This window comes from Spermophilus citellus, assembly GCF_964194105.1.
Source record: "Spermophilus citellus genome assembly, chromosome: 5".
NCBI lineage: Eukaryota > Metazoa > Chordata > Mammalia > Rodentia > Sciuridae > Spermophilus > Spermophilus citellus.
The window spans coordinates 160,738,446-160,766,077 of record NC_138186.1 but is presented as its reverse complement, the minus strand read 5'-3'; the positions used below and the strand labels follow the sequence as shown (position 1 = coordinate 160,766,077).

Sequence of the window (27,632 nt, the reverse complement as noted above, 5' to 3'; positions counted from 1 at the left end):
CCCAGCAGCTGAGCTGTACGAGGTACTCTTATCAATAGACTTGTCAAACAATGCATTTAAATGTGACCAATAGATTCTGCACATGAACCAACATGAGGAAGTACTAATGCTCCTCTGATTACACATCTTAAAGACAGAGGAAAGCACAGGAGTAATTATTTTTTTAGCATTTTAATATATTTTATAGATTTTCATATATATACATATATGTAAATATGAACATGAAGAGAGAATTGCTGACTCAACAGAATGTGACATTTTGGCAAGTATTATTTATCAACTGAGAAAGGGAACTCTGTGGATATTGTTCACTGATGAAGCCAGATTCTGGTCACCTGAAGTATGGATAAGGCGGAACTAGGGATTGAAGCCCAAGCTTTGGGCTTACCATGCAGATGTTCTACCCCTGAGCTGAATCCCCAATTGCTTTTCTTATTTTTTTTATTTTGAGACAGGGTCTTCCTCAGTTGCCAAGTCTGGCCTCCTGCCTCAGCCTCCCAAGTCACTGGAAATGTAGATGTTCACTACTGTGTCCAGTTAATTCACTCTTAACATAAGATATTGACTTCTTGTATTTCTGATAGTTCTAATGTAGTCTCAAAAATGATGATTTTGAAAAGAAAAAAAAATACTAAAAATACCCCTTCCACACACAAAAAAGCAAAAAGTAGGTTAGAAACAACTGTTTTTAGATAAGCAAGTCATGAAATAGGAAGGGGCACTGAACGCTTACTCTGATATATAGACTTGTGCTAGCTTAGCTGAAGCAGGGTAGTGATCAGAAATTTTAAATTGAGAAATGAGTTGCTTTTCTTCACAGCACAACTCAGAATAAGTGTCTGTATTTAGCGAATTGCTTCCTTGTCCACCCTGGTGCTAAAGAGGGCCTCAAAAATTTGGCTTATTTAGCAAATACCTTTTTGGGGCTCAACACTGAATCAACAACTACGAGGCAGAACGGAATGCTTTCACTAAACATGACGAGATGGCTGCAATTAAAATGGAGTTTGATTGTTGGATAACGAGTTGATTGTGGGTGCTATGAGTCACTTGAGACTCAGTTCATTTACATGTGACAGAAATTACAGTGTTAGTTGTGAAATAAAAAATAAAAAATTAAAAAAAAAATCCCAAACCATTAGTCTTCTTTCTTCACTGAGTAAGCCTTTGTGTAGAACCCTGAGATAGGAAAATTCTAAGCAACGGATACGAAAACTTTTCAACCCACCATGTAGGAAGCGAAATGATCTCTCAGCAAGATGATCCTGATGGAAATCTTCAACATCTGTAGCCTGAGAAGTTTGTACCACTCCCACTTTTTGGTACATTATGAACAACTCCCCTCCATATTCCCATGAGAGGCTTGTCATTTTTTGGATGCTCCCTGTAAGGGTGAAGTTTTGGCCCAAGTATTTTATGTGGTTAGTTCCTTGAACCCTTACAGTGGTTTTGATGTTCTCGTGTGTTCTATTATCACCAGTTATTATCTGCCAGTGAGGAACGTGGAACACAGAGAGGTTCAGTAACCAAAAATCATCGAGTTGATGGCAGAAGCAAGATTTGGAGACAGACATGACTCTAGGACTTGTTTACTTCACCATACTGTGGTGTGCCATGGGGGCAGGGATGAGGGATACTGCCAGTCATGTGTTTGTAAGTTTGGTATCAGGAGTGAGATGAGAACTAATTTTTATTAATGCATTATAGTTATCCATGATATTGGGGTTCATTTTGACATAATCATACGTGCGTGGAATATAACTGGCTTCGGTCTCCAGTCCTTCCTCTTTTCCTCCCCTCCTTTCTTCCCTGTTCCCCTTCCTCTAATCTACTGGTCTTCTATTGATTTATGGTTTTCTTTTAATCAGTGCTTTATAGATGTACATATAGGTGAAGTTCACTGTGATATATTCATATATGGGCATAGCATAGTTTGGGCAATTTCATTCCAACATTTCTCTCTTTTACGGTCCCTTCCCTTTCATCCCCTTCTTCTGATCCACTGATCCCCCTTCTATTTCCATGCCTCCTGCTCCCTTATTTCGATCTTGCTTCCACATATGAGAGAAAATATTAGACCCTTGACTTCTGAGTTTGATTTATTTCACTTACCATGATGTTCTCCAGTTCCATCCATTTCCTGGCTAATTCCATAATTCCACTCTTCTTTATGTCTGAGTAAAGCTCCATTGTGTATATATAACACATTTTCTTTATCTGTTCATCTATTGACTGGCACCTGGGCTGGCTCCTTAACTTGGTCATTGTGAACTGTGCTGCTATTAACATTGATGTGCCTAGATCACTATAGAATGCTGATTTTGGTTCTTTGGGATAAATACCACAGAGTGGGATAGCTAAGTCATATGGTGGTTCCAGTCCTTATTTTTTGAGGAATATCCATACTGCTTTCCAGAATGGTTGTACTACTTTGCAGTCCTACCAATATTGCATAAGTGTACTCCCCCACACATCCTCACCAGCATTGACTATTATTTGTATTCTTAATAATTGCCATTCTGACTGGAGTGAGGTAAAATCTTAGTGTAGTTTTGATTTGTAGTTCCCTGATTGCTACTGATGTTGAACATTTTTTGATCATTTGTATTTATTTCTTCCTTTGAGAAGTGTATGTTTGTTTTGACCATCATTAATTGGGTTATTTGGGTGTTTTTTGAGTTGATTATGTATTCTGTTTATTAATCCCCTCCTGGAGGACCAATCAGCATCGATCTCCTATCATTCTGTACCTTCTTGCTTTATACTCTTAATCATTTCCTTTGTTCTGCTGTTTTTAAGTTTGATATCATCCCACTTATTGATTCTTGATTTTAGTTCTTGCACTTTAGGGCTCTCGGTAAGGAAGTTGGTGCCTGCACCAATATGTTGGAGTGTTGAGTCTATGTTTTCTTCTAGCAATTGCTTCTTTACTAATAAACTTAAGCTTTGAATGGGGGGCGGTGATTATGCTGGGCCCACTAATAACTATTCCATTACAGTGTTCCTAGCACTTCACTACAAGGACCAAATGAAATGTTTTTAAGGGAGGCTGGTGTGAGAGGAACATTCTGGAACACCAGCTACACATTGTACTAGTCCTGCTCTGTTCTGGATCTAGGGCCCTTCAAGGACTGCACAGCTCACTGACTAAAGTCTTTGTTTTGTGCACTTTTAAAAAGTGGAACCAGTTTCCTCTGCCTGTTTTTCACTATGCTGCAAAACTAAAGGGTACTTTGACAATCTTTCTCCATAGAGAGTTGGAAAGGAGCGAAAAAAGAATTGGTCTTCACATGTTCAAAAGTGTTTGAGTTTCAGGTCATTATTATGCTCATTTTGCATAACTTTTTCATGTTTTATTGATGACATTAAGAAATTTTGTAGTGCTTAAAACTGAAATTGATGAACTTTGGAAAAGAAAAATATAAGTCATAGAGATTTTCTCTTCTGTGTTTATTGGTAAACCCAGCCAATTCCCTTTACCCCCACAGTTCACAGTTGCACACTAGAAGAAAGTGCAAATAAAGGTTCCAGGACTGACCATCCAGCACCAGAGGACGGGCCAGTCTTCATGCTGATGCACCTGTAGATGAGGTCTCAGGAAAAGGCTGCCTAGGCACCGTCCCTACAGCAATCACAGACAGTATTTCCTCCCCCAGCTTTCTGTGTCTAATTCCTTAGACAATGCAGCTAAGTAGCAAAATGTGATAGGACACTGCTTTTCTTCAACATAGGCATATGCCAGGAAGGTCAGAAGTTTGGAACACAGATGAGATGCTAAAATGCTGGTATTCGGGAACATACAAATCAGTCAGAAAAACAGAACCGATCTGCTCCAAATGGTATGAGAACCTACACACTCAAAAAAAAATATCAGTGAGTAGGAACTTTTTCCCAGAAGGGAGATATTTATGGCACCACACATGTAGTTACCTCAGGAAACACAAAGAAAGCATTGCTTTTGATGATTTTCTAGCCAGCCAAAAGACATAGAAGAGTTTGCAAATCTAATAGATAATATTTAGCTCCCTCTAAAATGATTTTAGCCAACATCTTTCGAGATTCCTTGAATAAATGGTGCTTTACTTAGGTTTCCACCACTGTGACAAAATACCTGAGATAAAGAATTGAAAATTTGAAGTATTTATTTTGGTTCATGGTTTCTGAGTTTCCAGCTTATGGTCAGCTGGTTCCAGCTTTGAGACCTGAGGTAGACCATCATGGAGCAAAATGGCTTACCTCATGGCAGCCAGAAAACAGAGAAAGGGGCCTCAGATAGAATATACCTTTCCAGTGCATCCCCCAATGACTATTTCCTACTAGGCCCCACCTCCAAAGGTTTTACCGCTTCCCAATAGCCCATTAAGTTACAAATTCATGAATGGATTAATCCATTCATGAAGTCAGAGTTCTGAACCAATCACCTCCTAAAACTCCACCTCTGAGCATCGTGCATTGGGACTAAACCTTCAACACAGGGATTTGGGGGAACATTTAAGAACTACATCGTAACAACTGGACATCCCAACATGGAATTCACCTCCAAATTTTTCAAAATTGAGTATTTAACAGTGAAAACATTAAGATATTCAGTTCTCAAGAAAACTACTGAATTTTTCTGCAATATTTTAGGATATAGATAAAGACTTCTGTGCTGTGTGAGCATGTATATGTGTGTGGGTCTGAAGAAAAAATGAAATACAGATAGGTACAAAAGATAATAAAGCAAATACCCCCATACTCCAATAATATTAATATTTCATTTTTGCTTCAAATCTCTTTTAAACAAATAATCAGATAAAGTTGAAATTCTCCTCTCCAATCATGTTTCCTCTATTATCCTCTCCCAGGACCCTGTCATAGATCCATAAAAATTTATGCTTTTAGGACTTCTACATGTATTTTCCAGAAGACATATGCACTATTAATTTGTATATTTTTGCAAATTCTGTGGATTATACTATATTTAATATTTTACAGCTATTTTTCCACTCAACATTGTTTTTACAATCTCCCCAAGTTGATCTCTATAGTTTTAAGTTGCTTATTTTAAATGTTGTTTACACAGATCATCATATAGTAATATCACTTTTTAGTTATTCCTTAAAAGATGATAATATGGTCCTTTCTTAGCAAGCTGATACTGGTGGCTTAATCAATAACATAAATTTACTTCTCATAGTCCTGAAGGCTGAATATCTGAGATCAAGGTCTTTTATAAGGACATTAATCCCATTGATGAGGGCTCCCCACTCATGCCCAGTTAGCTCCCATTGGCTCCATCTGCAAACATCACATTGAATATTAGATCTCATCATATGAATTTAGAGGAAACACAAATATTCAGTCTATAACATTCTGCCCTTTGTCCCCCATTTCATGTCTTTATCACATGCAAAATATATTCCTTCCACCCCTATATCCTCAAAAGTCTTAACTAGTTCTAGCATCAATTCTAAAGGCCAAAGATGAAAGTCTCAGTGAAGTACATCAGAATCAGACAGGAGTGAATCTCAAAGTACAATTCATTCTGAGATAAAATTTCTCTCTAGCTATAAGCCCATAAAACCAAACAGGTTATACACTTCCAAAACATAATGGTGGGGCAGGTATAGACTATGCAGTCCCTTTCCAAAAGGGAAGAAATAGGACAGAGGAAGTAGTGACAGGTCCAAGAAAGTCCAAAACCTAGTGAGACAAACTGCATGAGATCTTAAGACAGGAGCATGACCCTCTTTGGCTTGGTGCTCACCCCTCTGGGACCACTTGGGTAGAGATCCCACCTTTGGGACCACTAGAGTGGATCTGCAGCTCTGCTGGTAGGGAAGAGAGGGTCTCAACTTTAAGACTCTGCTGAGCAGGGGTCCAGTCCCAAAGCTCCAGGCAGTCCCCCTGGGTGGCTTTGGGCAAAAGCCACATGATCTGCTGAAAACGTTTGCTTTTGAACAGGAAGGCACCATTGCTGACATCACCTTAGGGTCCTTCTTGGCTTGTCTTGAAGACCAGAGCATGTCTGCAGCTGAAGAGTTCTATGGTCTGTCCTGGAAACTCCAAGAAGCCTGACATCCTTTCTTCATTTCTTCCCGGCTCCTTCTTCAGTTTAAAGTGTCATTTTTCCAGCTCTGGTGGCTGATTAAGTTTATGGTTCACACCTTTCCTCACCTCCTCATCAAGCCACACCCTGGTGTTCTCTTAGGCACATGACTTCATTTTTTTTACAATGTGAGTAAACTGAGAATTTTCCAAACCTCTTTTAAGTTTTGGTTTCTTTTTGTTTAATTCTTCTGTCAAGTCTTTTCTCTCTTCTCACATCTTACTAGCAGCAGGCAGGAGGAAGCAAGCCACTCCTTCACACTTAGTAATGGCCAATTTCATTGCTTAGAAACTCTAACTTCCACAAAACACTAGAACATGAGCCCAATGCAGCCAAGTTCTTTGACAGTTACAACGAGGATTGCCCTTTCTTCATTGGACAAAATGGAGAAAAGGTCAACAACATTAATGTGAGGATAATAGTGTATTCCTCAATTCCACCCGACACCTCATTAGAATGGCATTTACTGTCCCTGTTTTTACTCACATTGTGTATAAACTTATCTATTTCTTCTCTAAGAAGAAGGAAGCTTTTTCTAGAGCTCTCCTCCATCACAAAAATCATCTCCAAAAGCACCTGTAAAGGTCCCTTCAGGACAATCATGGTTTCTGTAGCAGGCACTTTAAAACTCCAGTGGCCTATACCCATTAGCAAGTTCCAAAGCCGCCTCCATGTTGTCACAGCAATGCTCCATTCCCAATAAAGAGTTCTGTCTTAGTCGGCTTGGACTAGGATCACAAGATACCATCCACAGTATGACTTTCCAGCAATAGAAATGTGTGTCTCACAGTTCTGGAGGCTGAGTCCAAAATCAGCATGCCCGCTGTTCAGTGACTGATGAGGAAGTGTTTCTTGGTTGTAGGTGCTGAGTACTTGCTGTGTACTCACAGAGAAAGCACCCTGGCCTCTTCTATAAAGGCACCGGAGTCACCCAATTACCTGCCAGAGGCCACCTAAAAAGACCATCATATTGGGGATTATATTTCAACATATGAATTTTGGGGGAATATAAACATTCAATCTGTAACAGGTTGTTGCCAATTTAAGGTAATAAATGTACCATACTTAATATCTTCATGTGCAGGTGTGAATTGTTATCTGACATATAAACATGCAAGTGGAATTTGTCATAGGTTATATAATTTTTCTAGATGTCCTCAAAATTGTTCAAAGTGATTTTTATCAATTTACATTCCCACCATCCATGTTTGAGAGTTTTTCATTTACTCAAGTTCTCTCCCCAAATTGGTATTTTGTGACTTTTTAACTATGGAAAATTTGGATATGGAATAATTTTTTTTTAATTTTAATTTCTCTGACGACTAGTTTGGAGCATCTATTCATATAATTTAGGAGTATTTCATGTTTTTTCTTTTTATAAATTGCCTGCATATTTCCTTTGCCCATTTTTCTATTAGTTTATTTGTATTTTAAAATTGTGATGTGGTATTTATATGTGGTGGTTGATAATCCTTTGAATGTTGTAGTCCAGTTCTCATCTTTTAAAACTTTATTTTTGGCTTCCTTTATTCAAAAGGTTTCCTTGTTTGTTCAAAAGTTTTTGACAAATTTGACTGCATAAAAAATAACATTTTCCCTTTTGACTTGGTCTTCCGTTAAGAAGTCTTTTTTCTCTCTTGAAGCTATGGTGATATTATTCTACTTTGTAGTTGTATAATTTGTTTACAACACCTGTGTTTTATTCATTTGGAATTTGTATGTGGGTTATCATTTAGAGATGTAATATTTCTATTTAGAAATCTAAACATCTTAACACCATTTTTGAATAGTCTGTCATTTCAAATGATATAGAAACATTCTCTGGTCTAAAGTAATGACTATACATGTCCCTGACTCCATTTCTCAGCACTCTGGGAATTCCATTCTATAGATCCACTTATCTTTTTCCTATGCTGTTGCTACAGTATCCTAATTATTATGGTTTTCTATTATTTATACTGATAGGACAAGTAACCCCAGATATTCTTATTTCCAGAAATTCCTGGCTTATATACTTCATTCTTTATTCTTTCACATACATTTTTAGACTCCATCTTTTAAGTTCCATGAATGATTCAACTAGTACTTTTATTACATTCATATCAAGTTTATAAAATTGGGACAATCAACATTTTAATGATACTTAGTCCTCTCATTTGAGAAAATAACTCAGTTGTTAGGTCTTATTTTTTTTGGTAGAGTTTTATAATATCACCGTAAAGTTCTTGTATATTTTTTGTCACACATTGTTAGAAATTGTTAGAATTTTTTGTTATTACACATTGTTTAAAATTGTGCTTATTTGAATATGCTTTTATGTTATATATTCATATTAATTACAACTGGCATCTGATTTTTGAAGACTGACCTAGTATCTCTTGTGAATGTTTCTAATAACTTGTCTGTTCAATCACTTGGAATTCTTTGTAGATAACCGTTCAATTATAAATTTTAAGATTTGTGTTTTCCTTTCCAACTCTTACTCACCTTTTCTTGTTTTATTGCATTGGATAGGAAATTAATAACTTTGAATATTGAATGCAAAGACTTCACTGTATTTTTTCTTGTCATTAATGGGAATGCTTGTAAAGTTTGCCATTCAGCAAATATTGATGTGTACTTCCTATATGCCAAACATGGTTACAACGATGGAAAACAGACAAGAATCTCTGTCTTCATGGGGTTTACTTTCTAGTTGGTTGGACAAATATGTAATACTTGTAGTATGATTGTTTGTGATCCATAATGTGGAGAAAAATCAAACAGGAAAGGGAAGGGTGATAAGTCAGGCTGGGGGTGAAGTGAAGGAGTTGTAGTTTTAAATGAGATAGTTATGGGAGGTTCCAAGGAATGAAACTTTCAATGAAATGAATGTAATATTTGAGTAAAGACTTGAACAAGTTGAGCTCCAAGTGTGGGATAAGTGCAAAGGTCCTGACACATGATTGTATCAGATGTGACTGAGAAGCAGCCAGGAGACCACTGTGGTTTAAACAAGAGAACTGGGAGGACACAAAATGAGATACAGTCAGAAAAGTAATGAAGGACTACATTGCAAGAAATTTGGCTTTTAATAAGATGAGAAACTTTCAGAAGATTTTGAACAGATTTGAAAGGAAGATTCTTGGCTGAAATTATTTGACTTATATTTTAAAAGACACACTCTGACTGCTGTGTTGAAAACAGAATGGAATTGAATTAGAATGGGAAGAGCTGGGGAGTGGTAGTAACCAAAGGAAAGTGGAGAGGACCAGGTAAGGCTCACATTTGCTGATCTGCTGATGGGGAATCTGGATGGAATAGAGAAGTTAAGAATAAATATCAAGTCTTTCATCTGGATAACTGGAAATGTGAGACTTTTTACGTTCTGAAGTAGGAAAAACTAGGAGAGAAATAAGTTTTGGAGAAAATAATAGAGTCAGCTTAGAATGTAGGAAGTTTGAGACACCAGGTTGAGAAAGCCAAGAGAAGATGTCCAGTAGGTGGTTGGATCATGAGTCCTGAATTTAGGAAAAGCACCTTTATTGGACATGTTAGTTTGGAGACTTGGTATACCAAACTAGTAGATCCAGTAAATGTCTAAATGAGTTTATCAAAGAAATGACAGAGAAGAGTTCTAAGGATAGATGACTGTAGCTAAGGAAACAGCAAAGTAAGGTGAGAAGTGACTGGTTAAATAGAAAGCACCCAGGGGGAATGGGGGCCATGAAGGTAAGGGCAGAAAGTATTTCAAAGGGGATGGAGTTATTAGTGTGTCTTTCTTGCTCAGTTTGGGCTGCCATAACCAAGGGCCAGAGACTGGGTGGTTTATAAACAACAGAAATTGTTTTCTCCTGGTTTTCGAAGCTGGGAGTCTAAAGTCAGGTTGCCAACATGGTTGAGTTCTGGTGAAGGGTCCTTCCTGTACTGTAGACCATTGGCTTCTCCTGTTCTCACACTGCAGAAAGAGGGGAAGAAAGCTCTCTGGGATTCCTTTTATAAGAACATTAATTCCATTCAGAAGGGATCCAACTTTATCTTGTAGATCTGTAGTTTTACTCTCCTATGTGTAAATGTAGATTGATTTTTATTTTATTCATCCTTCTCAGCATGTGGTGTGCTCTTTCAAAGAGTGTCTTTGTTTTGTGCTGTTTGTTTTCTTTCAGTGCTAAGAACTTCTTAGCCAACTTCCCTTAAAATACCACTTCCCTGACAATCCGTTAATTCTCTCCTTATGATGAAAGTCTCGCTGGGTGTTCTGGAGCCTTTCAGTGTTACTCCTCTATTTATCTGGATTCACTTATGTTTCGTATTTTGCTGCATTCTGTGCATATTCTTTGGCACTATTCTGATTCTCTTTGGTACTGCTCTTGAGAGACAATTCTATCTGAATCTTTTTAATGATTATATGTTTTTTGTTTTTTCCATTTCCACTTATTCTCGTTAAATATTTGTCTGTTTTTTATAATTTTTAAAGTTTCCTTCATGAATACTAGTCTTTCCGTGAACACATTGTTTAACCTAAATATATCTCTGTTAAATTGATTATAGGTGATTCTTTTACTTGCATTTGGTCAAGATATAGTCACCTCCAAATTATTGAGTTGGCTTTCTGTGTTCTAGTGTTCATTTGGATTTTGTTGTGGTAGTTGTTTTGTTGACAGCAGGCATCACACTGAGTGAGAAGTGTCATTCGCATTCTCACTCTTCCTAATAGAAGGTTTTTCAGGTGTCTCTTCTAGTGTCTCAACACCCTCCGCCCTGAAGCAGCTCTTTCATTGGTATTTCAGGATTCTTGCCACCCAGCAAAGGTTTTTGAAACAGCCCTGGCCTGGTCACTGAACCAGTGGGCTGCTTCGCATCTGTGGTGGTCAGCTTTTTGCCACTGTGACCAAAACACCTGACAAGAACAATTTAGAGGAAGAAATTTTCTTGTGGCTCAGGGTTTCAGACATCCCAGTCAATGGTTAGCTGCTGACTCCCTAGCTCTGTGTGTGAGGTAAAGCTGAACACTGTGGCAGGAAGGCAGGACAGAAGAAAGCTGCTTAGCTCATGGCAACCAGGAAACAGAGAGAGGAAGGGGCCAGGGACAGATCTAGCCCAAGGCCATCCATGCCCCACCTGCCTACAATTACCACCAAGTAGTCCAAATTATTAATCCATCAAAGGGATTAATCCACTTATGATGTTAAAGCTCTCATAATCCAATCTTTTCACCTCTGACCACTGCTACACTGCCTAATTCTTGGGGCTTTCCTAGATGGAAACCGTAACAGCACAGGTCCCATCTGGATGGCTTTCCCTACTTCCCTCTCCTGCAGTTAGGTGCCATTGAATGGTTAGACAGTGTCTTATGTGGGTGACAGAACCACAGTCCTTGATTGCGTGCAGGTAGCCTAGAGTTTGTGTCCCACTGTTCATGGTGTGGCATTTCATACCCCACTGGAGTGGGACCTTTGCCCTTTTGTTTCCACATGTGAACTACAAGGTACCCGTGGCTTTAGCCCCTATTTATCTACCACTGTGGTCTAAAAGGATGTCTTATTTTCAAGAAAAAGATTATCTATCATTGTATTCAGAACTAAAAATATAATTTTTAAAAGCTCACCTGTTACACATTATAGTCTTAATAAGTATTATTTTTAGCCATAAATATGACAATAATTGTGTATGATTTACATACATTGCATATTTGTGAAAAGCATCATTCAACAGAATTAATTTCTATCCTGAGAGTTCATGCTAATTTGACATTATTCTACTGAACTAAAATTAAAAAAAAAAAAAAAAAAAACGTAATGTAGTCCTAGATCAGGATAGACTGTATCAGTAGGAGGCAAGTCATTGTCCTGATTCATAGAGTCACAAGTAGAGCATTCTGTATCCTAGTATTTTTTTTAATCTGCTATGACATATGAATTCCACCAAAATAATTTCCCCCATTTTGATGGCTTTTTGTCTTCCGCCATCCTCTCCTAAATGAAATTAAAATTTGAAGACTGGCGGAAGGGAGGTGATGCCTTTCCAACAGGGCCACCCAACCAAATGGAGGTCCTGTTGACAGTGCTTTCAAGATTAGGCCCCTGGAGGATGAGTCAGATATTCAGTCAAGGAGATCATGTGTTTAAAAAGGAGGGGAGAGAGCACCCAACACAAACCTAATCTTCCCCATGATGCTCATAGTTAGAAACTTTGCAACAGTGATTTGTAAAGCTCCACTTGCCTTACTGCAGACAGCAGTGGAGAAACGAGTTACATTCACCCCTGTGATCACTTTAAGGAAAGAAGATTTAGGCATTCTTGAGGAAAGAAATTAGTTCAAAATAAATTTTCAATTCTTATCATATTCATCTGACCAATGGTTTTGACTTTGCAGCAGCATAATTATTATAATTTATGCAGCAGATCATGGTAGAATTTTGTCCCCAAAGTTTTCAGAATATAATATTCTAAAACATTGGTCTGACTGCTAAAGCTTACCTGACTGGTTTTACTTTTTCGTAAATTACCTCCCTCCTCCCTTAAGGACACGATGCGTCCTTCTGCAGAGGCAACTTATCCTTATGACAATGTGTTACATACCTTGTGTTTTCTCCCTTCTTTCAGCCAGTTGAGTACTGAAGAAGCTGCAATGCGAAAAAGGCAGCAATCCCAGAATGAAGGAACACCCGCTGTGGCTCAAGCACCTGGAAACCAGAGGCCCAACAACACGTGCTGCTTCTGCTGGTGCTGCTGTTGCAGCTGCTCCTGGTAGGTGGCGCTGTCGGTACCGTGCACACTGAGCATGCGTGCTGGACCTTAACAGTCTCCCCCCCCCACACACACACACTGCTTTGAAAGAAGGAATTACTGAAGATCATTGTTTGTCTCATGCAAACATTCATTAGCAAAATATTAATTTCCTCAGAATCTACACTTAAATCGATAGGTAAAGAATGGAAAACTATGTCAAGTTTTTCCCCGTGAATCTTAAACCTTATGGGTAAAAGTAAGATTGTAGTTATTTACTTGTCAATAAACAGTATTCATCAGAGTCATGATGGTACAAGAACGTAGAGACAATCCATGGCAGAGTTCCACGTAGTGTTGAGTGTGGTTTTCCACTATGCGCTTCCTCCTGGGGTGTTGATCCATTAAGGTGCATGGCAGGTAATTCTGTCAGGGTGGCAACTTCAGAGTAGAACCCCTCCCATTAGCACAGAGGGAAGAGCAGAGACCCTGACCACCAGTCTGAAAGGCCATGCTTGGAATGAAGGCCAAGTCAGTTCACCAAAAACTCAGAAAGTAGATACAGAAAACCTGCTGTTTATCACTGACAGGCTCTGAGGTTTCTTTTTGTTCTTGGTTTTCCTTACTGACAGAATGGGGATGAGATAGACAAACTGATTTGCCAGGTCCCATCCAGGTGCTTAGGTACCTTCTGGAATCTTCCCAGTTCTAAATCCTGAAGTTCCTTTCAGTGAGAAAATCAGTAGGACTCCAAGTCCTGACATTTATGCAGATGAGAGTCCTCAGGAGGATGTTAGACTTAATGAAACTTTTCTTGAAACCCTAAGTTTTGTGGTCCTTTGAGATCCAATTTAGAACTTCTGGACTAGGAGTGGTCATCTGGTTCTCCTGTAACCGCTTCATACTTTACTCAAAGGCTCAAGTGGTTATGGTTGAGCCTCCTTCTTGAGCATAGTCAACAATTTCCCAGCATCCACAGAGGCTGAGTTGTTGTTGTTGTTTGAGCCCAGGGACATTTAACTTCCAAGGAATTAAACCCAGGAATTGAACCCAGGGAGACTTAACCTCCAGCCCCTTTCTTAATTTTTTTTTTTTTTTAATTTTGAGACAGCATCTTACTAAGTTGCTTAGGGCCTCAATAAGTTGCTGAGGCTGGCCTTGAACTTGTGATCCTCCTGCCTCAGCCTTCCAAGCCACTGGGAGTACAGGCATGGGCAACCACGCCCAGAGAGGATGTATTTTGATGTGACAGTATATCATTGTGGTCAAACTGGTGTTCTGAGTGGTGCCCTTGATGAACAAGCCCTACCCAACCTAGAAACCCCTCAGGCCCAGAAGAATGTCTGATATTGCAGTATTCATACAAAAATTACTTTCTGGGTGATGACGATTCTTTGTTAGAGAAAGTCATAGATGATTCATTTGCTTTCATTCTTAAGCCTTAGTGATTTCAGAGGAAGGAAATAGAGTTCTAGTTGAGGTGTATTTCAGTCATAATTGTGTAATTGTTTTCTTACACTCTTACAGAGATTATCCAGCTCTGGTCTTAATCCATGAAACACTGTAGTGACTTAATATGGTGGTTCTGAACTCAAACTTCCAGGGTTCAAATTTTGTCCTCAGCTGTCACTCACTAGGTGACCTTTAGCAAATTAATCTCTCTAATCTTCAGATACCAAATAACATAATAATAAGACCTGAACTCATGCCTCATGAAGTTATTATAGAAATTAAATGAGATACCATGTACATACAACAAGCTGAGAACAGTATCCAACACAGAGTGAGCACTTAAAAAGAATTGGCTATGGGGGGCTAGAGATGTCGCTCAGTGGTAGCACACTTGCCTAGCATGTGTGAGGCACTAGGCTCGATCCTCAGCACCACATAAAAATAAATAAGTAACAAAAAAGAAAAGCATTAAAAAAAAAAGAATTGGCTGTGGGACATTTCACATTAGGAAAAAAAAAAGACAATCTTTAAGGAGGAGGTAGTTCAAAGTAATATAAAAATTTTAAAAATTAACATATAACACAGAAATTTCCTTGAAAAAGAAAGCCATTTTAAATTCTGTGTAAAATGTTGCAAATGCATTGATATACACTGATCAGAATTATACTTCTATTTCTCATTTGCACTATACCATGTTCTTATGCTCAGACATCATTTTATTTATCTGCCCAAACTGGTTTCTTAATTTCTTTACATTTAAAGCACCAAAATAGAATACTGAAGTTGGGTGGCACTTTGTTAACTGACAAATAAATACAGCCCTGCATCAATTAGCAATGAGGATATATTATGAAAACTGCATTGCTAAACAATTCTGTCACCATATAAGCAACACAGAGTGTAATCCTAAATGAACCATGATGGGATAAGTCTATCACTTGTGGCCTTTTGATGTAATTAAGAGACTGGGTAAGCCTGAGTTAGATGATGTTGCCACTGGTATAACACTGTAGCCGGTTGTACAATCAACATTTTTGCATAAGTAGGACTACATGCTAATGATATAAATATGATACATATAAATACATAAATCATTAACAGTTGTTTATTACCCAGTAGTAAGTACCATTAATAATAGTACACACTATGCTTTTGTACAATTGTCAGCACAGTAAACTTGTCTACACACCACCTTAATTCTTGATTGATGGGTTAAACAATGATACAATGGCAGTGACGTCACTAGGAAATAGGAAATGTTCAGCTGCTTTATGACCCTATGCATCCCCTGCTGTGTATAGTCTGTCACTGACTGGAACATTCTTATGTGGTACATAACTCTGTTTAGTGAAACTGCTTTTACTGACACAGATATATAGTGAGACTGACTTTTATTAATTTTTGAAATATGCACTTATTAACACACACTCAAATTAACTCATGAAAGCAAAGTGTTGCCGAACACTAACTACATACCAAGAACAAAGCAAAACAAAAAAAGAAGAGTTCTTGCAACTCTCTACACCTTTAGGGTGACACATACTTCAGATCCCCAAGCATGAGGTATTCCCTGCTAGTCCTAGACGGGAGCGTGGTGGTCAGGAACTGCACTTGTTAGCAATGGGTTATGGATGCCTGAGTCTGAGCCGCAAAATGTACAGTCTGTACGTTGACAAGTCCTATATAAAACAAATGGTAGGGGATTTCTAATGTAAACAGTTGGATTTTTTGAAAAAAGAATAAGTTTGATTGCTTTGAATCAGGGATTTTAATTATGCTATCCTATCAGATTGCAAATGAAAATTCCTTTACACATTCATTTTGAAAATATCATTATTTTTGTACTTTGAGCTTAAGAAAATAAATTTATAAGGGCTTTTTGGAGTGAAATAAAGAAAGAAATGTTCTTCAAATTTTCCAGGCTAGGTCAAAGGAGCAGAACAAAAAGAGACATGAAAAAATGTAATTTAAGGACTAAAAAAGTTAGAAATCAAAATATGAAATAGCTGTCACTTGCAAATAGGAGCAGTTGTCATGTGGCTGATTTTACTTCCTTTTAAGGAAATAGAGTGCTTGGAAAATAAGTTTCTATATCTAGCAATAAATATAAATACTTCACCCTAGCTTCACATATTATGGGTTTTTTAAACAATTTAAAATTTCTCTCGGATTTACATTTCTCTTCCATATTTCACTGTCATCTGTTCTCTCGTTTTTTTATTTATTCCCATCTTTATAAACTTACCATTATATTTTATTTGGGGGAAGGAGACAGGGAGTAAGTATGTAACCGCTGGATATTTCCACAGTTTCCTTCAAGATCTAAATAGTCTGGGTAGACTTTGTAGCTGTTGAGCTGACCCATTCTCCAATCCTGTCAAGAACCACTTCTTCCCCACACAAGTTTCTCTCCTGCCTCCCAGCTCTCCTCATAGACATCCACATAACGAAAAGACACGAGAAAGAGGTTTAGACCACTTAACTGTCTGACATAAATGACTGATGTCTGCATCTCAGCTGTGAGATGGACACTCTGGCCTTCCATATGTGAGACTCTCAAACCTGAACAGCTGAGCAGATAATGTTAGCAAGACCCCTTGTCTAGACACTGGAAAATAGAATAACTGCCTTTTCAGGTGGTAGCCTTCTTTTCTGTTCTGCACGTGGAAGAAATGTTTGAAAGATGCTGGGGGCTCCCCACAAACCACTGTGAAGACCGTCAGGTTATTCAGATCTTGGACCTGAGGTAACACATCAGCTGCACTGCAGAACAGAAATGCTCAGAAACACAACATGCATCAAAAAGGGGATAGAAAAGTAGAGCTTTCAAAATTGTATTTTGAGCTGAGATCTAAATGCTCTCACAGCATCAGAGGTTACACTGAAATAACCCAGGCTGTTTTTTCTAACAGTCTTTCAGTGCTAATCACTCTTTTAATACCTGGCTGTCCTAGCTGTGTTTCATCAAGCAAGATGGGTTTCCCTGTATTTAGTTATTAGAATAAAAATTAGGAGACCTCAGCTACATCCTTCCCGTGTGTTTGTGTGGTCTCTGCTTGGTGCTGTGACAGCTGCAGGGAGAGGAGCAGAGGACTGCTGGCCACAGCTTGGCTCCCCCCTGGAGTGTGCAATGGAATGGTTCTGTCTTTAGTTGTCTTACCTGTTGGACTTAGGTGTAGGCTTTTGCTCGAGAAAAAATGCACAAACAAAACAAAACATACACAAAACCAACAACAGTGACTACAAAGCATTTGAAAAATGCCACACTTCAATCTAATGTATGAAATATGATATGTCAAGAGCTTTGTAATGTTGTGAACAACCAATAAAAATAAATAAATAAATAAATAAGAAAAATGCCACATCTAATTCCACGGATCAGGATCGATGACCTTGATGGCTGTCACCGAATGTGTTAGTGGTAGAGGTGGTAGAGGTGGATCCACTTTAATACTTCCAGACGTTACATTCCCCCGTCTGTTATGAACTATTTTCAAATCCAACCTTCCCCAGCAGATTCAAAATCTCAGGTACCACAAGATTTGGCCCGTGGCATCAGGTTCTTCTCAGGAGAGATCAGTCACAGAATAAATTTAGCAAATTGATTAGTCCTTTGAAACCGAACAAGTCTCCGTTTTGGACAAATTCTTTCCCAGAGTCCCTGGACCGTGGGACAGATCTTTCTGGGTGAATGTTCAACGCTTCATCAGAGCTCCTGGCAGCTCACCCTCCATTTCTAACAAGCACTACAGCCTCTGTAATTGAAAACAGTGCAAAAGTAATGCAGTGTTTTGTCCTCTAATGCTGTCACACTTTAGCTCTGTGCCAAAGGAAATACTAAGTTGCATGCTTTCAAAGCCAAAGTTTTTTTTTTTTTTAAAGAGGAAAAAAAATGGTGTGCACCATGGTAGAGAGTCCACTCTCTGGAACTAAAACTGCTCACACGTGTAAGCTGACTCCTTCCATCTGAGGCACCAGTGAATAGCCTCCTCTGTACCCATCACCCTCAGAGAGCAGATGCAGCCCATGAGGCAGCATAAGTTATTCCCCTGGATTAACAGTATTTCCAAAGCACTTGTAACCAGATAAAGAGAACTTACAAAGAACCCAACAGTTTCAAAACTCCATCTCACAAGAACATAGGTGAATTTCCTCAACATTTTTTATCAGTTATATGAACTATAAACTACACCATCAAAAGACATCTACCAAATTGAACCCAGGTTTCACAAGCCAAATACACACCACCAGCAGTCCAACATTAGGACTATGGAACTTGTAGATAATCATTCATTCATTCAATCTCTCATTTGCAATTAACTGACTGCCCATTTCCCCCTGTCCTGTTGGGTTTCGTCAGCTCTCTTGGGGTTCTCCCTCACTCTGCTATGCCAGGGAGCAAAGTCTCATTAAGCGGCTGCATCTAGATATGAATATTTGGTGTTATTCCCAGGTCACCTTCTAAAAGAGTTTAATGTTTAAGCTGCCTCTGCCAAGTCCGTGTTACTCGTGCCCAGAGTCCTATGGATTGTAGAGCTGACAGAGTCGGAACTGAATTGACACTTTTCCTTCAAGGGTGTGCCATGTGTACCTTTTCTCTGCATTTACTCTTTTTTTGAGGTATCACATTGTGCCATGTAGATTATTGACTAAAAGATGAGCAGGAAAGAAACAAATAGTAGATGAAAATATTCTGTGTGGTCTTATTCAGGAGAGTAGAAGGGAGAACAATGATCCAGTCAAGGGGGGAGACAGCAGGTTTACTGGATTCAGGCCAGAGGAAGGCACTTAGAGCTAAGGCACTTGCTGGTTAATGCAGTGAGGGACCAAGTAGGTGTCCTAGTAGCTACCATGGGGACACTTTGGGGTCACCTATGGCATGGTTCCCCTGTTCAGGGGAATCTGCCTAGGGAGAGGGAAGAGTCTGCCTGTGAGGTGCCATGGGGGGTCACAGGGTTATGAGGGATAAGACGAGGGGGACAGGGCAAGTCAGAGAGCATTAGCCTCAAAGGATTTTAAAGAAAAATGCCAGGCCCCACCTTGCCCTGTGGCGAGTAGGAAGAGTGACCTCTGTGAGAGACTCCTGAGAGGCCAGTTCCTGCAGAGACTGGTACAGGCGGGTCCATGCAGAGAGTGGGCCCCAGCAGGTTGAGAAGGCACGGGGTGGACTCCATGTGGAAAGGGAGTTCCGAGGAAAACAGAGTCCTCCAAGGATCAGAGTCAACAGTAGGAGGAGCCTCCCCCTGGTGCAGAAGCCCGTCCTGAGCAGACAGCTGAAAGATGTTGTAGGTGGAGAGACAGCCGGGGGCAGTGCATTTGGGAATAGGCTCTGCATGGAGACGTGGGTGGGGTCCACAGCCCAGTACTCCAGCCAGCTCCCAGTCCTTCCACCTCAGACCTGGGAAGGACCTCTGAGATCTCGGCATGGTGGCTGACTCACAGCATGTGGCAGTGTGGTGAGCCCCATCTGGGCTCAGAGACCAGGGTGTGCCAGAGATTCAGGGAAGTTCTCGGCACACCCCCTCTGCCCTGGACCAGGCTGACCACATGAGGGAGGGCCAGAGTTTGACTCAAAACTCCCTATCCCATTTTTTTTTTCAATATCAGTGATTCTTCCATTTGACCCTTTTCTTTATCAGGTCAATACCTTCTGTCAAATTATGTGGATTTTGTACTTGAATTCCCAAAAGTTCATACTGGTTAGTCATTGTCACTAGGTATTTTCATGGCCATATACTCAGGTTTCGTGTTTTCAAATAGCCAGGAAGACACTGTGGCTCATAATATGGTATTTGCCCTACAGTGTGTGTTTCCTTAACATGTGCTGAACGGATGATTGATTTGGGTTTGCCAATTGAGTTTGTTGTATAAAATATGAAAATTTGTGTCACAGAAATTCTTATCAAAAATCACAGGCACATTCTCTCAGGACATAGTATGATTGTGTGGCAGCTGGTGCTGAGCAGGTCGGCACCAGAGAGTTTTTCTTAGGCACCGTTTTCCTTCATCCTTCTGTGTGAGTGTTGTTAGCAGTAGAACTACTAGTAGTGACTTTTGCAAAGAAGGGCAAGGTTTTGGGGAGAGAGCAAATCCATGTAACATTGCTGGAAGGACCTACATCTGCAGGGAGATTGGCAATGAGGATAACAAAATGTTCTTCATGGCCGGTTACAGTGGCACATGCCTGTAATCCCAGCAGCTCAGGAGGCTGAGACAGGAGGACCATGAGTTCAAAGCCAATCTCAGCAATTTAGTGAGGCCCTAAGCAACTCAGCGAGAATCTGACTCTAAATAAAATTTTAAAAAGGGCTGAGGTTGTGGGTCAGTGGTTAAGTGTCCCTGGGTTCAATCCCTGGTACAAAAAAAAAAAAAAAAAAAAAAAAAGTTCTTTATGCCATTGAGGTAGTTAGGACCTTTTTTTACTTTTTTAAAGATGAAAAATGACTGAAGTTGAGTAAGTAAGGAGCTGAAAAAGTCTATTTTATGTTTCAGCTTCTGAAGGGAATGGAAATTGTGTGAAAGGACAAGACAAAGAGCAAGGGAAATATTAGGAGACTTTTGCAAAACCCTCAGTGAAAGTGTTAGTCAGCTTTTTGGTCACTGTGACCAAAATACCCAACATAAACAACTTAAAGAAGGAAAGATTTATTTTGGCTCACGATTTCAGAAGTTTCTATTCCATGGTTGGCTGGCTCTACTGTTTGGGCCTGAGACGAGGCAGAAGATCATGGTGCAGGGGTGTGTTAGAGCAAGCCCTTCACCTCACGGCAGCCAGAGAGCAGAGGGAGAAGAAGGGACCAGGGACAAGATACAGTCCCCAACAGCACGCCCCAAGCATTCACTCCCTAAACTAGGTCCCCCCTGTGACAGTTCCACCACCTCCCAATAGTCCATTCAACTCTGAATCCCTCAGTGGGCTCTTGCCTGATGAAGTCAGGATCCTCATGATCCAGTCCCTTCCCGGCAGCCCCACCCCTGAACACTGCTAGATTGGGGAGAAGCTTTCAACACATGAGCCTTTGGGGGACATTCCAGATCCAAACCCTTTTTACTGCCTCCAAAATAAAGTGGCAGTAAAAAGAATGTAGGGAATTAGATATTCAAGAAAACGTTAAAAGGTGCTGTCAAGATACAGTGATTAGAGAAGAGATAAGGAAAACCCTAAACTACTTGCTTGAATGTCCAACTTGATGTTGATTCATTAAATGGGCAAATAGGACATTGTTTAGACCAAAGGTGAGACGATGATTTCAGCTCGCCGTGCCCAAGAGTTCTGTGTGTACCTGAGTCTGCAGCTTGCAGGGCGAGGCTGCATTAAATGGGACAGTGCTAGGAGCCACAAGCATATATACGATGTATGGCACCTTTGGTTGTAAAGTGACGCCAGCTAGCCACTGAGATGATTATGTTAAAATTTACATTCATATGCAAACTGGACTCCCGCTGTTCACCTTGGCCTGCTACCGGACTCAAGTTACGGGACTTTACGGGACTGCTGGAGAGTTCCCATTGGTTGGGGAAGGATAGTAGGAGGGAATTCCGGAGGAGGTGGGAGGAGACGGGGGACCCCGGGGTTCCGGTCGGCGCGCGGTTCCGGTCGGACACCCTCGTGGGAGGACCGGTTTTTGACTTGCTGGCGCTGAGAGTGTTAGCGGCTTTTTCAAAATAAAGTTTTGTTCCTGCTTGATTGGCTCGTGATTCTGTGCCCAGCCAAGACTGCGGCAGGACAGCAAGTCCCCGTCTGATGGGGATCCTAAAGCACCTGTGATGTGGCCAACCAGGAGGTGTTGGTGAGCTTTGCCAGAGCCCTGCTTTTCCCTGAGGCCACAGGAAGGAACTTGGAGAGAGACAGGCTGCTGTCAGAGAAAAGGAGGGAGCACCTCTTTAAAGGTCCTGAGACATCGTGATAAAGGTTAAGTTTGAGGGAGTCGAAGTTCCCTTCTCGAGTTAACCAAAGCAGATTATTCAGTTTCTAAGACAATATGAATTTCAACCTCTCTAAATCCAGGACAAATGAGGTTGCTATTTGGACACCTGCAGGAATTTCCCGGCCTCCCCTGAACAGTAATACAAAGATGAGGTTTTAACATTATGTCTACTCCTTCCTTCCCCTGCGGTAGTAGTTGTGCCATATCTGACTGAAATAAGTATTGGCTCAGATTCTGTCCATCTTTTTAAAATTCTTCATTCTTTCCTTTGGACCTAGTTTACTTTTTTTTTTTATGGTCTAGGTATTGTAGACCTATTACAATCTGCCTGCCATTTTAGAATATTATTCAAGAATTTTGTATTCTCTCTTTCCTAGGTAAGATCATGAAGCCTACTTTTCAGGGAAAATGGAGCTTATTGTATAATAAGTCGACAAAATTGGGTATTATGAGTATTTTAAATTCCAATGATATAAAATCTTTGTTTCAGATATCAGGATTACACATATAAATGCATGTCAGATGCCTTAGAGGATCTGTTCCTACGAGAAAGCAAAGTTATACCATTACTGCCTCTCCCCCAAAATTTAGATTATTTAAAATTAAAGAACTATTTCAGTCAACCAATTCCATGCATATTCCTGGAATATTAGCTCCATGAGTTTCATTGTAAATAGAGGTGGTGTTGCCATATTACACCATCATACACAAATTCTCATGTCACATCTTCCTCAAATAGAACCTGCTTTCAAGAGGCAGCATGAGGTAGGGAAGGAACTGCCACACTGTGTCATTAGGCAGATCTGGGTATGTCCCAGTTTTGTGACATGCAACCCTGAAGGCTTTGGCAAGTCACTTAATCTCTCTGAGCCTCAGTTTTTTCTTGGTGAGATGTGATTAGCTACATATATAAATCATTTATTTTGTGGTTCAGTATATGCTTCAGGGCCCCTGAATAATCCTTTATTAACAGGTATTTCCAGCCCCCTTATACGCCCCTAAGCTGAAAGGAATTTACCCAACATGGTAAGGTCTGAGCGCTGTGTGTTCTCCAGTGTTCCTTGTACGTTGTCAGTTAATGTCATGGACCCTGTTCCTGACACTGGGCCCTTTCTCCCCCGCTTGCATGCTGCCCAGCATATCCTAGAGCAGAACCAGCAGCCACAGGACTGCCGGCGTGTTAGGAGTTCTGCATTCTGCAGTTAAGTTTCCCCACAGGTCTGGATTGTTGTCATCAGTTGCATTTGTGCCCAGGGATGCCCCCGACCTGCACCCTAGACGAAGTCATATATCCAGTAACTGGAAAGCACCAGGGAAGGGGGAACAAATGGGTGGTGGGTAAGCGACTGCCAGCTATCAGATGTATCGTTGAATACCAGCTGCTGGAGTTGTGTTTTTTTCATTCTGCTTTTTATGGCAGGGACACAAGTTAACTAAAATCAAAAGCTTAAGCTCCGTCTTAACTAAGGCATCTAAAGACTCAGTTGATCACATGCCATTTTATCCATAATGTCTTAATAAAACAGATGTCCACTTGATCTCACGTCCCAGACCTTTGCTTTTCTACAAAAGTATCCACTAACCTATAAATTTCAGAGAAGGTCACAGTGGGTGGAAGGAACAGCTTCACATAGGATTTTAGGCAACCTGAAAACCAAGGTGATTCAGACCCAAGGGTGTGGCTGGGTATGGTGGTGCACGCCTGTAATCCCAGTGGCTCCAAAGGCTGAGGAAGGAAGATCACAAGTTAGAGGCCAGCCTCAGGAACTTAGTGAGACCCTGACCAATTTAGCAAGACCTTGTCTCAAAATAAATAATAAAAAGGACTGGGGATGTGGGTCAGTGAGTTGAATCCCCAGTCCAAACAAACAAACAGAAACAAATCATGGGGTGTGTATCATAATAGTTCACCTAAATACTCAGTCCTCTGATTCTGTTAATTCTAAGAAAAAATAAAGATTACTTTGTTTATGCCAAAGAAGAAACTCTGGTTGTCTAAGCTTACAGAGTGGTCCCAGATTTTAACCATGCAATTACTTGTTAGATGCAGTTTGCATTCCAAATCAAATGAACATACTGATGAACCTAAAATACATGGCTTGAGGTTCGAAATAGAAATTTAATACAGACAAAAAGAGGGATGTTTTAAAACTCATCATTTCAAGCAGATTCATGTAGAAGGAACAGTTAGTAGCAAAGAGAAAGACTTGGAGAATGAAGTGATTTGGTTTCCATGTTTCAAAAGAAGAAAGTAATGTTTATGGACAACTCAAAATTGGGATTGAAATAATTTGGAGATCCCCCTCTCACAATAGTTCTCATAAAACATTTTAAATAAATGCATTCTCTACCTGTTGATAATGAAAACCTTATCTATTTAATGTGTTCTAAGAATGTTTGTCCTAAGTTCTACATCCCCCAGCACAAGTCAGTAGACTGCAAACTAACTTATAATTGAATAAGATTATAACTACCTGCTTTGAAAACCAAAAGTATTCCCAAATCAATGACTTTGGGCCAGGGAGTATTCAGAACATTTTCTAAATAACAAAAAGAAAAAATGGTTTCACTTTGGCATACCTCCCAATATTAAATTTATCCCTTTGGAGTTTACATTCACAGAAAAATTGAAGGACTCTTTTCAAATTGTTTAGAAAAAGACATAATTATCAAAACTTCTTATTGTAAGAATAGATTTTTTTTTCTTCCAAATATGGGTAATTACTCCCAGAAACTTTTTTAGTTACTCTTTAACTCTGACTTGGTTAAAACATTGTATTTATAAAGGTAACACCGCCATCTAGTGGACAGGTTTTTAATAGATTAATATTTTACTTGAAAGATTGAAGTACCTGAAGCAAAAGCTTAAACCAAATGAAAAACTGTTTTTTGACACAGAATACATGACTGTGAAATGCGGGAGTTTTTACAGTTTTTTAATATTAAATTAACGATGTTAAAATTATTCATTTGTATTGTGTAACAGTTCCAGGCACAGATTACTAGCTACTGTTTCCATCTCACAAACCCCACTCAAAACCAAGTTGCATTATAAAAATGGAGAAATGAAGGAGATGAGGTTCAGGTCATAGGTTTGCACTCAGCTCTTATGTGTCTGAAATTACGGATGTCACATGGCTACTGTCCCCTCCTGGTGCCTCTGTACTTGTTTGGTTGTGGGTGGGGGAGGTTGGCAGTATTTTGTAAGCAAGGTCTCAGTTCTATTCTCCTTCTCTTATTTTCCTCTCTGAAAGTTGTTTCCTGTTGACGGGAGGAAGGTGAGCTTCCAGGCAGGCCTTCGAAGCCACAGCAGCTTGTCCCCAGCAAGTGCTATCACTTCTTCCTCTTTCAAACTTTCTGTACCAGCTCCTTTCTGGTAGTCTCAGGTTTGGGAAACTGAAGACAAGTGGCCACCCACCCATATCTATTGCAGGCTGAGTCCTGGGGCACAGCTCCTTTGGAATGGGCTGTGGGACGATGCCCACTGAGGGGCATTTACACTCACTTGGAATAGGTGGTTTGTCTTTCCCAAACCTTGAAGAAAAAATCAATTTTGGTAAATAACCAAAAAGGTAAAACATCACAGTCGGCTCATTTATGTGCAGAGTGGTCCCTGCAAAGTGAAAATGAGCACAGATAAGAAGTCCAGGGATGGGAGATGCTGTCTTAGTCCTGCTGTGTTTTAGTTGTGCTATGTAAATAGACCCCGTGATGTTTCCTGGTAAATAAAATGGAATGGTTAATAATAAACACCCTGCTTACCTCACAGGACTGTTGGGAGGAAGCAGTAAAGAAGGCAATGTGTGAGGGAGTGTTTTATAGTAATGGCAAAATAGAAGTCTGTTCCCTCCATTGAAATTTAAGAGCTCTCTGATAAATTTGACATTCCCATTTTAGAATCCCGCTCATTGGTCCTTACATCCAATTAAGCATTTGAAATAATTTCCCTTTTGGTCCCAAATTCTTATTTGTTGCTTTACCTTCTTGTGAAATAGGTCACTTCATTGTCACCATCCTGAAGGGGAAACAAAGCAAGCAGAGCTGGAATCATCCCAAGGGGGTTGTGCTCTGCCTGTGCAGTCCACCCCGTCATCCTGGCTGGTCACTTTGGACATACTTCACTGCTTATCCTGGTTTTCAGCTCCTGCCCTGAACCATCTCATCTGTCCACTCTTCTCCATTTAGATGGTGCCTTTTGACTGCTCCCAGACTCTACACAACTTTATCACTCCTTGGATTGGAATCCCTTTTATCCAGGAGATATCTCTGGCAAACATCTGCTCATTTTCAACCCAATTTAATCATTATCTCCTCTGCAAAGCCTGTCTCAATTCCCTCTTGCAAAAGTATAGATACCATGCTTGTGTCTTGGAAACACCATATGCATTATTTTTACTTCTTAACAGCATGCCGTATGATGTTTACTTACCTGTCTGAGCTCCGGGGCAGCATGTTTTTGTCCTGTGCAGGTGGAATTTCCAGCCACGGTGGCATAAGCCAGGTGTTTCATACATATTTGTAGGTTATTGTCAACTCTTGAATAAAGCTACAGTATTTTGCTATGAATATTTTGAATGATGAAAATGAAATATTAAAGAATAATCTGCCAGTTATTTTTCAGAAGGTAATGGATGTTGATTTCATTTATGTACTAGGAAATTTTAGTTAGAAGCTGTTACATACAACAAAAAGATTGATATCACAGGGTGAGATGGTTAAAATATTGGAAACTGTCTGCCTTTACCAATGACAGTGTTTCTTTCTTGGAGCCTTGGTGGCACAGCATATTAACTTTGAGCATCTTGATTCCTCAGTTGAGTTTTTGTTTAAACATACGTGGTTTTATGATCATGCTCTTTCCCAGAGTTACCATGGCTACTGTAAAGTTTTCATCCTATCTGCACCATTTCAAGGGTTCTTCCTGAAGCCAATTGTTCTTCTAGCACTAGTAGACCATCTTCCATAATAGACCATGCACATATCCCTGATCACAAACCCCTAGGTAAACTGTTTAATTGGCAGCAACCTTTCCCCATGCCACTATCCAATCCTCCATAAACCAACAATTCACCAAGAAACAGAGCATATTTTCTTATTTTTCTGAAATGGACAATATATATTTCCTCCTTTTTCAAAGCCACCATTCTAGAAAATCTCCAGTGGAACTTGGATGCTTATTTTAATATACTTAGCCCAGGTTGTTGGCATTTTTCATCCATAAAGTATTTAAACTTTGATCAAGAATCCTATAGTGGGTACTGCAAATGTGTTTTGTTCTCTTGATGGAGTTAATTGTTTAAAAAATAGAAATGTTAGTTATAAATATTACATGCATGCAATGAAAAAAAAAAAGTCTTGAGACTTTCCGACTTTTACATTTGATATTTTCCTTTTGGAAATTTCTCCAATACAGACTATATGTGGATGTTGCTTTATAGCAAATATTTCCAGTA

At 39.7% G+C, this 27,632-nt stretch overlaps 1 protein-coding gene across 2 annotated transcripts in view; it reads left to right on the top strand.

Annotated features, from left to right (window-relative positions):
• Positions 1–27,632, top strand: part of RGS17 (regulator of G protein signaling 17) — a 96,192-nt gene that overhangs the window by 54,816 nt on the left and 13,744 nt on the right. For both annotated transcript variants that reach the window (XM_081293741.1, XM_081293740.1), the window contains exon 2: positions 12,677–12,820. In XM_081293741.1, coding sequence (XP_081149867.1) covers positions 12,702–12,820 — 119 coding nt within the window. In that variant the 5' untranslated portion in view covers positions 12,677–12,701. The remainder of the gene's footprint in view (positions 1–12,676; positions 12,821–27,632) is intronic.